Source organism: Netta rufina, assembly GCF_964035555.1.
Source record: "Netta rufina genome assembly, chromosome: 1".
NCBI lineage: Eukaryota > Metazoa > Chordata > Aves > Anseriformes > Anatidae > Netta > Netta rufina.
Genome location: NC_140123.1, coordinates 151,873,782 through 151,885,797, shown reverse-complemented (window position 1 = coordinate 151,885,797; position 12,016 = coordinate 151,873,782). Strand labels below are relative to the sequence as shown.

General features: G+C 44.3%; 1 protein-coding gene across 27 annotated transcripts in view; it reads left to right on the top strand.

Annotated features, from left to right (window-relative positions):
• Positions 1 to 12,016, top strand: part of RBFOX2 (RNA binding fox-1 homolog 2) — a 157,873-nt gene that overhangs the window by 123,570 nt on the left and 22,287 nt on the right. For 23 of the 27 annotated variants that reach the window (XR_014619067.1, XR_014619068.1, XR_014619069.1 and 20 more), the window contains 4 exons: positions 6,010 to 6,102; positions 8,867 to 8,927; positions 11,376 to 11,429; positions 11,587 to 11,679. Coding sequence is in view for 15 of the 27 variants with exons in the window: in XM_084300265.1 (XP_084156391.1) it covers positions 6,010 to 6,102; positions 8,867 to 8,927; positions 11,376 to 11,429; positions 11,587 to 11,679 (301 nt within the window). In the remaining 12 variants the exon portion in view is untranslated. The remainder of the gene's footprint in view (positions 1 to 6,009; positions 6,103 to 8,866; positions 8,928 to 11,375; positions 11,430 to 11,586; positions 11,680 to 12,016) is intronic. The other 4 variants (XR_014619070.1, XM_084300267.1, XM_084300266.1 and 1 more) reach the window with 1 other exon arrangement.

The following is a 12,016-nucleotide window of genomic DNA, read 5'->3' as shown; positions in this document are numbered from 1 at the left end:
GCTCACCATGCACTTTGCTGAACCCTGAATAAAACACCTCCAGAGGAAGTCGAGGGATAGGATTCCTGCTCCCCTCGTCAGCGGAGAAGCATCCTGCAGATGCAGATTTTGACACGGTTGTGCTGAGCTGACCGGGCAGACACATTTGCAGAGTTCCTGCAGTCTGCCTGTGTAGCACTTCAAACAAGAAGCCTGTGACATTCATAAAGCTGCAGGGGAAGGGAATCCAAGCTCTCTGCTCGCCGGCCGCGTGCCAGGTGGCATTCTGAGATGTGCCCTTGGTGACATTCAGAGACCAAGAAAGTGTGAGCACACAGCAAAGCAGTGGCTGAGGAGGGAGCACGTTGTAGATTGCTAAATGGTAAGAGGTCATGCAGGTGCAGATTACAAGCTTGAGATTTCAGGTCAGCATAAGTTTTTCCCCTCTGCTTTCCAATTTGGAAGTCCAGATCCTTAAAAAGGAGGTTGATCTCCAGGTTTTTGTACAGGACTGAAGCATCTAGAAGTGCTTCACGTTTGCTTGAAGAATTGGTTGTGTAGTGGCTTACATCCAGTCTTCACAAGGAAATTCCATCCATTAGTGAGTGGAGGTCCATCAAGAAACCCAAAGTAACCAAAAACTTGTGCAGAAAGCTGCATGGAAGCACTTAAGTCTTCATGTTTGCAGTTAACTGCAGGTTAATAATACTCATTTAGGTTTGAATAACTCTACCTAAAAGACCATATGCATGCCATGTGCATTTATGTCTTCTTGGAGTGGATTAGGTGCTTTGAGAGAGCCACCCTGTCCTGAACTTAGTTTCCACTCAGGGAAACGAACACCTTTCCTTGTTCCAGAGGGCTCGTTTTCACTTTAATTCTATTTTTGTAATTTTTGTTCAGATATCATCAGTTGAGCCAGAAATTCAGATAAAGTTATTAACACAAAGAGGCTTAATACCAAATTAGACATAAAGCAGTGTCACTTTCTCAGGTCACCAAATCCCTTCATAATGCTCACGGTTTGCAGGAGACCTGACCTTTTGTCCTAGCTTAGTTAAGAACGGTGAATTGCCTTGGTCACCTTCAACTCTGTGATACTAATAAATTAACGAGTTAAATTTGTCCATACACGGTGAACTGGTTTACTTGAATTTGAGTATTTAAGGCTGAGGTTGATGGAGTGATAGCGTAAGCCGATTTGCTGCTCCTTGTGGGAAGGGGGCACCTTCCTCGTGGTGCTCGTGTCACTGTGCAGGGACTTGAATTCAGGGCGCCAAATTAGCAAAAAGAAAAAAAAGAAAAAAGGAAAAAAAGGGAAAAAAAAAATCCAGCAGGGAGAGAGAAGTAGAAGCAACAGCTCATCTTCTGCTGGTTTAGCGTGTTGAACTCGCTGACCACACAGCAAGGTGAACTCCCTGTCGGATGAAGGGGAGGAGGAGGAGGAGGAGGAGCACACAACCAGCAAATTGTGGGGCTGCACGACCTCTGCTCCGAGTTGGCTGGAGCTGATCCAGAGCCGCCAGCGCTCGCAGCCCTGGCTGCAATCCCACCATTCAGCCCCGTCCTCTGCCCCCTTCTCGGTTTTTGCAGGAGGGATTGGCAGTGGAGCGGCGCAACAAGCTGGATTGGGGAAGTGATCCAGCTTAAAAATAGCCCCGCTGTTGATTTTTTTCTTTGGATTTTTTTTTTTTTTTTAAAAAAGGGATGTATTTATTTATTTATTTGCATTTCTTTAGCCAGAGTAATTCCTGCATCTGTTTCACTAGACGGCACAGGTAGGCAGCTGGGTGGATGCTTTGTGCATCCGTGCCTGATGCCCCCGGAGCAGCACAGGGGAGCTGGAAGGGCTGCTGAAACGATGGCAGCCTGAGTTTACACTGTTTAATTTACACCAGTATGAAGTGAGTGTGTGACTCTGATACAGTGAGCTTCTGAATTTCGGGCAGCGTTCCCGTCGGTGCACCCAGTCCTGCTCATCTCAGGTGGATTATAGCTGAAACCTTCCTCCTCTCTCAAACGCCTTGGAAACAGGTAGCCTAAACTTCTGCCCCTTGGCCGTATTTTTTCAGGCTCCTGAAAGTTTGTTTATAAGCAAAGGTGGGGGGAATAAATTAAAAAAAAAAAAAACACAACCCAACAACTCAAGAGCACAGCAGTAGAGGAAGGCAAAGCCCATTGCTGGCTGCGTGCTCTAGGGGTACAAGGCAAAGACGCTGCTGCTGAGGTGACTGTCTAAACTCCATGACAAACAAAGGGTTAACAATGCATGGATTTCAAGGGGCTCTGTTTAGTTTCCTTTGTTTTTATTTTCTGTTTTTTGTTTTATTTTATTTTATATTTTTGTTGTTTTTTTTTTTGTTTAATTTCTGTGTTCTGGCCACACCCAGGAGAACCGTCTGCTTTTGATTTCTCCCTTTACGGTTACATGGTAAATTTTCTTTCTCATTCTTCAGAGATGGAAACGTTCAAATACTCTCTCTATATACATTTATTTATTTATTTTTTACACTGCTCATCATGTTGCTTGTTATTTATTGCAGAGTCTGAGGCCAGACTAAAAGGGTGACAGTTACTCGGTCTCTTCAGGCCCTTTGGGTAAAAAGGGGGTTAGTCTGGCCCTGCAAATTACTCCGAAGTCCTAAATTTTTTTTGCAGGGTTTATTTAGTGTTTGGGGTACGTTGAGGTTTAAATTTATTTTCTGCCTGGGAGAAGTTCCTGGCAGTCGGTGGAGGGGGAAATGTTGAAAAATTCAGCCTTGTTATCATAACAGTCTTATTAAACATGAGTTATTTGTATAAACTAAACTCTAGAAACTTTAAGTCTTTTTTTCTTAACCCAGGATTGTATCTTCCCTTCCTCTGGCTCCATATCTAGTACTGTGGGGCAAACCAGTGCTTGCTGTAGACCTGAGCTAGCAAATACTGGTTATCTGCCTCCTTTTTAATTTATTTTTCTTTAAGGGCAAGCCAGCCTTGGGAGGGAAAACTGAGAATTGCTTGTTGTATATGTATTTGGGTACAAATTAATCCCTATTCTTTGCAGGTCATCTGTGAGAAGGAATTAAAAATATATGTATGTGTTGTTTTCTCTCCCACATCAAAAATATGTGTATTTAATTGCTAGCTTTTAAACTTAGAAATAATAGAAATGTCAAGCGTGGCTCACCTATTTTTCCTGATTGAAAATTTGAATGTCAAAGGGTTGCATTAAGAAGACTAACCAAGCGGACACAAATATTGACTCTTATCGTAGTCAGCTATGTGAAGTGTTAATTCAGCGTTGACATGAAATGGTTTTCAACAAAGCATTGCATAAGCCGAGGACCGATCTGTCAGTACAACAAAACTTCTGGTTAATTAGTTAAGTTGTTCAGAATCAAGTTAACTCCGTTTTAGTTCACATTGTTAATTATTCCTGGATAGTCTGCATGCGGATTGTAGCCTTTCTTGATTTAATTTATTAAAAACACAGAAAATTCAAAATCAGTTTAAAGGTGTTCGATGATAATCTGTTCTTAAAATCCCATACAGACTTCATTCACTGCAAACAAATGTGAATTAAAATAGTCTTAGTTTGGTTCTAGTCTGCGCAGGCTAATGTCTAAAAAATTACCTTCCCTCTGCTCTCCAGCTTTCAGTTCACAGCATCACAGAAGACATAAATCTCATTCAGGCTCTGCAGGATTGACTAGAACAAACAGAAATTTTAATGTCAAAAGAGAAGAGGGAAATAGAGATTGCTGCTGCAGTCTGTACCTCCCCTCCTCCCCAAACCTTTTTCAAGATGCTTTTTCCCCATTATATCGAACAGAGGGAAACGTGTTACTCTATTTCTCAGTCTTCCCTTTCTCTGTAGGGGCTCTTTGAAGCAGATAAAATACACTGTCCCTTCATAATCAGCTTGGCTATTACACTCCCCCCCATCAGTTCCATGCAACCTGCTTGACAGCTGTGTGTGGTTGGACTGATTTATTAGCCCTGATCACTTGTAGCTCAGATTTTAATTGATTTCTGCTGAAAACATATATGTTGTTCAGAACAAGGCAGTGGTTTGTTATTTGTATAGCCTTTATGTTTTAAGCTGACAAAATGAAATTATCCCAAGTTTTAGATTAGGGGGCTGGTGCCCAAAGGAGAGTTCTTGTTGATTTCAATATGAGACAACACTTAGCTAGGGAGTTTTTGTTATTGCTGATTCTAGAGGAAAATAATAATAATAATAAAAAAACCCTACATTTTACAAATATATAATAGTTTTGTGCTGGAAACCTAGCTGTGGATGATAAAGGCCAGCATGCACAAAGGGGCTTTCCAAGATGACTATTGTACAGACCTTAAAAAAGCACTTAGAGAACGACAGCTTGCTTGTGTCTTGTTGCTAACGGTGCCTGGAAATCCAGATGCTGGTTTTTGGGGGTCCACGCATGCCAACCTTGAGCTGCATGCAGGGGGCTGCCAGGCTAGCATGCCAGTGCTTTGGGTCGCTCGCCTTACCTAGTGCTCTGCTCAACATCAGGAGTTTCCATTGCATCAAATGCAGGCTTTGTTCTCCCTCCCCCTGCGCCAGCAGAGATTGCTGCCTGTGCATTAGAGTGGTATTTGCCTTGGAGCCAGGAGCCAGTTCTCCTCCTCCTGTTCTTAAGGTACCCTAAACACAGACAGTTGCTGAGTTTTCGGTTGGCTCCGCTCCCTGCAGTGGCATGAAGAGTATCTCCTCGTGGTTGTCTGTAGTAAAATACATTTTGCTACCAGCTAATTCCTACTTCCCTCAGTCTTCTTGGCTCTGCTTGACCATCGGTGCTCCCACTTCTGTGGAAGTGAGCATGATCTCTTCCCCTGCCCTCCTACGTGACCGCATGAACTGATGGCAGCATGTGGGATGTGAGCATTGCATGTGCCGCCATGGGCTCAGCAAACCTAAATCCCTCTAATAAGGGACGTTTTGGTAGTCCCCAAGCTTTTGTGGCTGCACCCAGCAGGGCATGTTATTTTTTTTGCAGCCTTCATAGCGTTTCTAGACAGAGATTCGTCATCCACAGCACAGAGGTTGCCATCTCAGAACAAAGCCAAGCGAGATGGGTGGCAGGCTGTGAGGGAGGCAGCAGTAGGGCAGAAACACCAGAAAAAAAAAAAAAAAAAAAAAGAAGTTATTTACTAATAGATCCATATTTAGGTGTTTAGATTAACCCTCAAGACCAGCGTGGTGCTTACAGGTAGGCAAATTTTGAAACTAGACCACTACATAGTACTGTAAATCTTCACCTTGGGTGATGTTCATCTGGTGCTACCTAGAAGCCCTCCCCATGCGTTATTAGGGAGGTTACAGGCGTAGGAGTAGCCATGAACTGTTCCCTGAAGAGCTTGCAAGGGATGCTTTACACACAGCCCTTCCTCTCAGCCGTTCTCCAAGGTAGGTAATTATTATTGTCTCCGTTTTACAGGTGGGAAAAGCAAGGTTCAGGCTTTGATTTGCCCAAAGCTTCGCAGGATTGCCGGTGCCGGGCCTGAACTCAGCTCGCTGCTCTCTCTCGCAGCGGCTGCTCAAGAGGACCAAGTGCTGCTCAGTGCCGATGGCCTGTACCGTGGCCGGGGGGTTGGTGGGGTCGGCACCGCGTGCGTCTTCATGGTCAGGGAGAGAGAGGGCAGGAGCCCCGCGTGGGCCGAACCAGCTTGAAAAAGGAAAAAAAAAAAAAAAAGAAAGAAAAAAACCACTTTAAAAAAAATTTGTCTCGAGTAACTTTGTACTTCTTTTTTGGTCTGGCCTCAATTGCTTTTATGTTTTCTTTTTTTTTTTTTTTTAATTACTCTTATTATTCTTATTATGATTACAGTTCCTTTATTTTATTGAATTTTGATTTCCTTCATTTACGAAACATGCATGAACCAACAATGTGACTCTAGGAGGTTATTGCTGAGTTGTGCTGATGTCGATTTCATACTGTGATATTTTTTCTCTATTTACCTAGAGATCAGTATTTCAATATATAACGATGTGCATGTTTTCCCCCCTTCTCCCGCTGCATGCAGGGATTCGGGTTCGTAACTTTCGAGAATAGTGCTGATGCAGACAGGGCCAGGGAGAAATTACACGGCACCGTGGTAGAGGGCCGTAAAATCGAGGTGCATGTCTTCAGTAATTCAATTTCTTCTTTATATTTATTCTTTTGATTTCTTTTTGTGTCTTGCCTCACTTATTTCACATTTGGATCCCAGTCTCGTGTGTGCGTGTGTGTTTGTGTCTGTGTCCTTCACCTCCCTGCACTGAAATGTATAAAAGTTTACCCCCCTTTACAAAATATTTTTATTGTTGTTTTGGGTATATATTTTTTTTCTTTTCCGTTTCCTTTTATTGAGTTGTTTTTTTGTTTTTCTTTTTTTTTCTTTTTTGTTTTTCTTTTTTTCCCACCCACTCCAAATTTTTGCCCTTCTGCTGTCTTGATTTTTTCCTTTGCTTCAGTTTGCGAGGCTCCGATCTCCTGTTAGCAGGCCTGAACGACACTAACCGAAAGAGTACTGTCCGACTTCTAACTCTGTGTCCGCACAGAAAGCAGGGGGCCAGCCAGTCTCCTCTCTTTCCTCCGAGGCCAGTTCTCCTCCACGCAAGTGTGAGACGATGCCCGCGGTGGGCGGGGAGGGCGGCGGGGCAGAAGGGCTCCGGGTCACGGTGGGAGCCGGTCTTTAAACGTTTCTAGCTCTCGCTTTGGTCCTAAAGGGGTGGCGTTGGCCAGTTTGGTGTTCCACTGTGGTGAAGGCTAACTGGCCCTTCCCTCTCTCCCCTCTCTCTTGAAACAAACGAACAACAACAACAAAAAAAAAGTGCAAATATTGATCGAATATGAAAATTACGGAAAAAAAAAAAGCCGCCGTTTTGAGTAAGATGTCTGCATATTTTGCTTTTTTTTTTTTGTTTTCTTTTTTGTTTTTTTTTCTTTTTATTTCCCTTTTCGATGGTTTAGGGTTTAGGGCCCTCCACTTGACTCACTCTTTCCATGGTAACTATACACAATGCTGGCGATGGTACGAGTTGGCGGTAAGTGAAACGAAAGCGCTAGAGAAGAAGCTTTTTTTTCTTTTTTCTTTTTTAATTTTTCTTAAAATTACGAAAAAAAAAAAAAGAACAAAATTAAATAAGAAAGAAAAAATCCATCTGCCATCTCACATTAACACTACAAAATGTGATTTGACTTGTTGTCCCCACCCGCCTCCTTCCTCCCTCTCCCCCTTTTATTTTCAATGCTGTTGAGTAATGCCGCCTGGACTTTGGATGTACATATCGTTTTGTAGCAGTCTGAGCTGTTTGATTACTGACTTCATGGTGATTTCCCCTTGCACATCTTACTCAGAGTTACTGAACTCCAGTTTGGCTGGTTTTTATTAATGCACCCATTTCCTCCCCTCTCTCTCCTGCCCCTTCTTTCTGCCGCTCTCTCTTTCTGAGACCTGTTTGTAGCTGTTACCGCTCCTTTCCTTTCTTTCTTTCTCTCTCCCTCCCCTCCCCGTTTTTTTTCTTTACTCGGTTAAATGCAGCTGTTGGTCTCTTTGCTGACTGGTGGTTTCTGATCGGTTCTGGCAATTTTTCCTTTAAGTGCTTGTGTTGCACTTTGCTGTAGCAGCTGATTTCAGGCACTCGCTCCATCTTAATGATTGTCTGTGAGACCCTATCTCCTCCCTCCTCCCTCCCCACCCCCGAATCAATTGTGTTTTTTTTTTTCTTTCTTTTATCTGTGTGTGTTTAACTGCATGCTCTCAGTCTCATCATTGTTGTTTCCCATTCTTTCTTTTTTAAATGTGTAATGTTTCTATCGTTTTGGGGCTGAAGCAAGAGTAAATGTAGTTCCAGATTCCCCACCCCGCGTACGCTCACCTTTCCATAAGCCTCAAGGGCCTAGAGCAGCTTTGATTTTTATAGTATTCTTTTTTTTATTTTTTCTTCTTAACCCTAGCCTGAGTTCCCATTTGGCATGTGCTTTGATAAATTATTGATGTTGGATAAAACTTCACCCTCCTTGCAAGAACTTTGAGGCTGTCTGACACGGGGCTGCAGTAACTTGGCTTCCGAACTGGTCCATCTTTTCTTTATCAGCACCATCTCTGTGGTAACACCCCACTTGCTTGAGCAATCAAACCGCTTGGAACGATGCAGAGCTCTGTAAAGAGGGTGGAGGGCACCATAAAACAACAACAACAACAACAGATTCAGCTCTTCCACTATGCATTTCTTCTCTTTGCTCCCAGAGATTTGTGTCTCGGGGGGATAAAACAATTTGGAAAAAGATTTGAGAGTGATAGGGAGGAAACTGGTGAACGAGGACTGTCCAAACACTTTGGGGGCATTCCTAAAACCTCCTCAAACCTTGGCAGTTCAAATCTAAAGCTGATGGACTCCAGGTTTCCTGTCTAAGCAGTCAACCTGCCTGCGACCTGTGAGCCCAAGCCCAGCGGTGAGCGTGAGGAACAGGTCAGCTTGTGTAGCACCTGCTTCAGTTTCCCTGTCCTGGGCTGCAAATGTGGTCGCTGCCACTCAAACAGAGCCTGGACAGAAATCACCAAGGTTTTGCCCTTGAGATGGGTGAGCTTGGAATAACCACAGGCGCCAAGGGGTGGCAGGGTGTCTGAGAATCTGCACGTTACTCTTGTTGGCCTTTTGTTTAATGCATAATTTTTAAATGCCATGTTTAGCTGTAATGGTTAAAAATTAAATGGCAATTGTTAAAAGTAATTTTAAAATAACTGCATTTTTGTAAAATTAGTTATTTAATTTTTTTTGCTCAGAGAAGTATAGTGTGTGTGTGTGTGTGTGTGAGATAGCTGAGAGTTTTCCATCATTTTCCCTAATGTCCTTTGCTTCCTCCCCTCTCCTCCCCTTCCCCTTTCTTGCTTTTAGGTTAACAATGCCACAGCGCGAGTGATGACCAACAAGAAGATGGTCACACCATACGCAAATGGTAAGAGAGACTGTTGGGACTGGTGATGTGCTGAAAGGTTGGAAGGAAGACGAAAGCTTCCTGGTGAAGGGAATGTCGTAGTATTTCATCAGGACCTCCTCAGGGGAAGAAAAAACAAAACAAAAAGCCCCCACCAAAATCAAGAAACAACTCCCAAGCCCTAATCTACACCATTAGGCTTCAGTATAGCTAAGAGTTTATGGAGGGTTACCATTTTTCAGGTGGAGAAGTTGGGGCAGAAAGGGGTAGTGACATGCCCACTGTGGCCAAGCTAGAAAAGGAGCCCAAGGTCTGATGTGTCACCTGCCACCGCCGCAAGGTGATGCTGCGCCAGTCTGCAGAAGGATGGCCGTCACCTAAATACCTAAATACAAACGCTTTATAACCCAAAGAGCTGGATATATCTCAGCTTAGGTTCTACCAGTAAAAGTACAACTGTCCCCAAGCAGCTGGGAAAGCAGAGGCCTTGGACTGCTTGTGCGTTCACTTGTTGTTACAGGCTGTGTCTGGTATTCAGCCATTTTCCAGTGAACCTCAATAGAGAAAGACCAAGTTGTTTGGTTAATGAAGAATCCTGTTTCACTGGGATATCTAGGTTCTTCTGTCTGTGCAGTACTTCTATGGCATAGACGCATATAGCATAAAAAAATCATTCTTCTGCTGACAGAACTGAATGCTGCTTTGATACACATTTTGAATTTGAGTCTTTGTCCTGAACCAGGCGGGAAAAATTCTTCTTGGCCTGAAAATGTTCCTGAACAGCTACAGCAATGCAGGAAGCTAAGCATAGGTAGTTGCTAGTGCAAGAATCTGTTTTGATTCCACCTGAGACTCAGAAGTCAGAAGATAAAATTTTATTTGTGGCTCTGCTGCTGACTTGTGTGGCTCTTGACAAATCATGTAATTGTTTTTTTGGTTACAGAACTGGGGAATTAGGGATAGGGACAAATTAGGGATAGGAACAAGCAGAAAGACTGGGATTCTGAGTTTTAGTGTTTGAGCGAAGTTGGGGAATTCTGCAGTAAAAGGTAACACGGCCATATTACATTGTCTTGAAAGCAAGGACAGAAACGTGTACAAATTGGTGTCAACAAATGACTGGTGATACATGATAACAGGCAGGAGTATTTTGTTTTATCAACCAACAGTGTCTGCTTTAAAACTACGTAAAGGCACTCAGTATTAGGCCAGGCCTAAGGCACAGGCCTAAGGCCTAAGCAGTGGTACAATCACTGTTAAATTGATGGTTTGATCCCAGTCCTGTCATTGCCACCATTGCATCAGTATTTTGCCGTCGAGGTGGCAGTACAGGGCAGCATGCCTGGTCGTGTGGAGGAGCATGTTGCATCTCTCGGTGATGCTCTGCCAGCCCGTGAAGGGGTGGTGCTGATGGGCTGCAGCTCACAATGCTGTTCTTCTGGTTTCTGGGCTGGGTAGGGGTGGTAAAAGTGCAGTGAGTGTGTTAGGACTCCTAAATCAAGACAGAGAGGAAGGGGATGGATTTATTTCAGTAGAAATGCCTGTGTGATGGCTAGCTGAACAGATGAGGTCTCTCCGTCCCTCTCCATGCTCTGTGGAGGCCAGCCCAGATCAAGTTGTTAGCTTTACACCCGTCTCCTCTCCCCAGAGAGAAAGGTGGGGGAGATAACAGGTCTCTAGATCTGACTGGGGAACATATTTCTCATCAGACCCCGTCTCCAGTGGCAGGCCTTTGATGACCTGAAGGGTTCTCTCTTGTATTTTTTCTGTTGGTGATTTTCAGTTCTTGCCAATTATCCAGATGATATTAAAACCGATTCTCTGGGAAGGCTTTCATCTGAAAAGATGAAGCACAAAGAAGGCAGGAAACGCTAAAATAACACGGAGAGGAACAAATGTGAGAGGAACAGAGTGAATTGCTTCTGTGTGATACAGTTGTGTAGTTCAGTTAGCGAGGAAATCTCAATCACCGGCGCTTTTTAGGTCTCTAGCAAACAGGGCAGAACGGTGATTTGAGGATTTAAGGGTGTGAATTGACCTCCCTGGGACGAGAGGCTGGGCCGCTGGCTTTAGAGAGAGGCTTTGGCTCCACGGCGTTCCCCTGGGCGCGTGGAGGAGCTGACAGCAAGGGTCAGGCCGAGAATTCAGGGTCGCACGGTGCTCGTGGCAAACATGCTTATAAGGTAGTTGGCATTCCCTCAACGGCGTGCTTGCCCTGCTGAGGATCAGCTGACGTTTGGCTGTTCCCTCCAGCACAGCGACCCGTCCCTAGAACTTGACATTAGAAAAAGGCAGTTGGCCTCCATCTACACCAAGGGGGATTGAGGTGAAGCTGAAATTGGGAAAGAGCTGCTGCTGCTGCGTGTGAAGCTGCTGGGGCGCATGCAAGAGACTGTCCCCCGTCCCCACGCTGCCTGCTCCTTCTCTTGGTGTAGATTTTGGCATTCACTGCAGTCTTTGTTGTTGCAGGTTGGAAGTTGAGTCCTGTGGTTGGAGCGGTGTACGGCCCTGAGTTATATGCAGGTAGAGCTTAAGTAGACACTTCCACTTCTGCCATTTAACTGCAGTGGTGTTTGTTTATGTTCTCAATTTGCTGTTTCTTTATAACCTTTTTACGTTCTTTTTTTTTTTCTTTTTTCTTTTTTTTTTTTTTTTTTTATTCTTTCTAAAATTAAATTAGCGTCCAGCTTTCAAGCAGATGTCTCGCTGGGCAATGACGCCGCAGTGCCCCTGTCAGGAAGGGGGGGTATTAACACTTACATTCCTTTAATCAGTAAGTAGCCCCCATTGGCCCCCTGTATTGTTGCTGTGCTTGAGTTAACTATGACCTGTTTCCCTTCTCTCCAGTCTGTATAATATATACTTGAAAGGATGGGTCTCGCTGGGAAGGAGTTTACCTCTAGCCCAAGCCTATACCGTGCAGTGGCCGTAACTTGTTCATCCGCAGTGTGTTTCTGTGCCGGTGAACGGGGCTCTGAGCGATGAGGAGGCTGCAGAACAAGGGGAGGGTGTGTGCGAGGAATAGGCCATTCCCTTGATTTTCCCCCCCTTCCCCCCCCACCCCCCAACCCCGGCCCCTTGGAAATGAAAGAAACCCAAGGGACAAATCC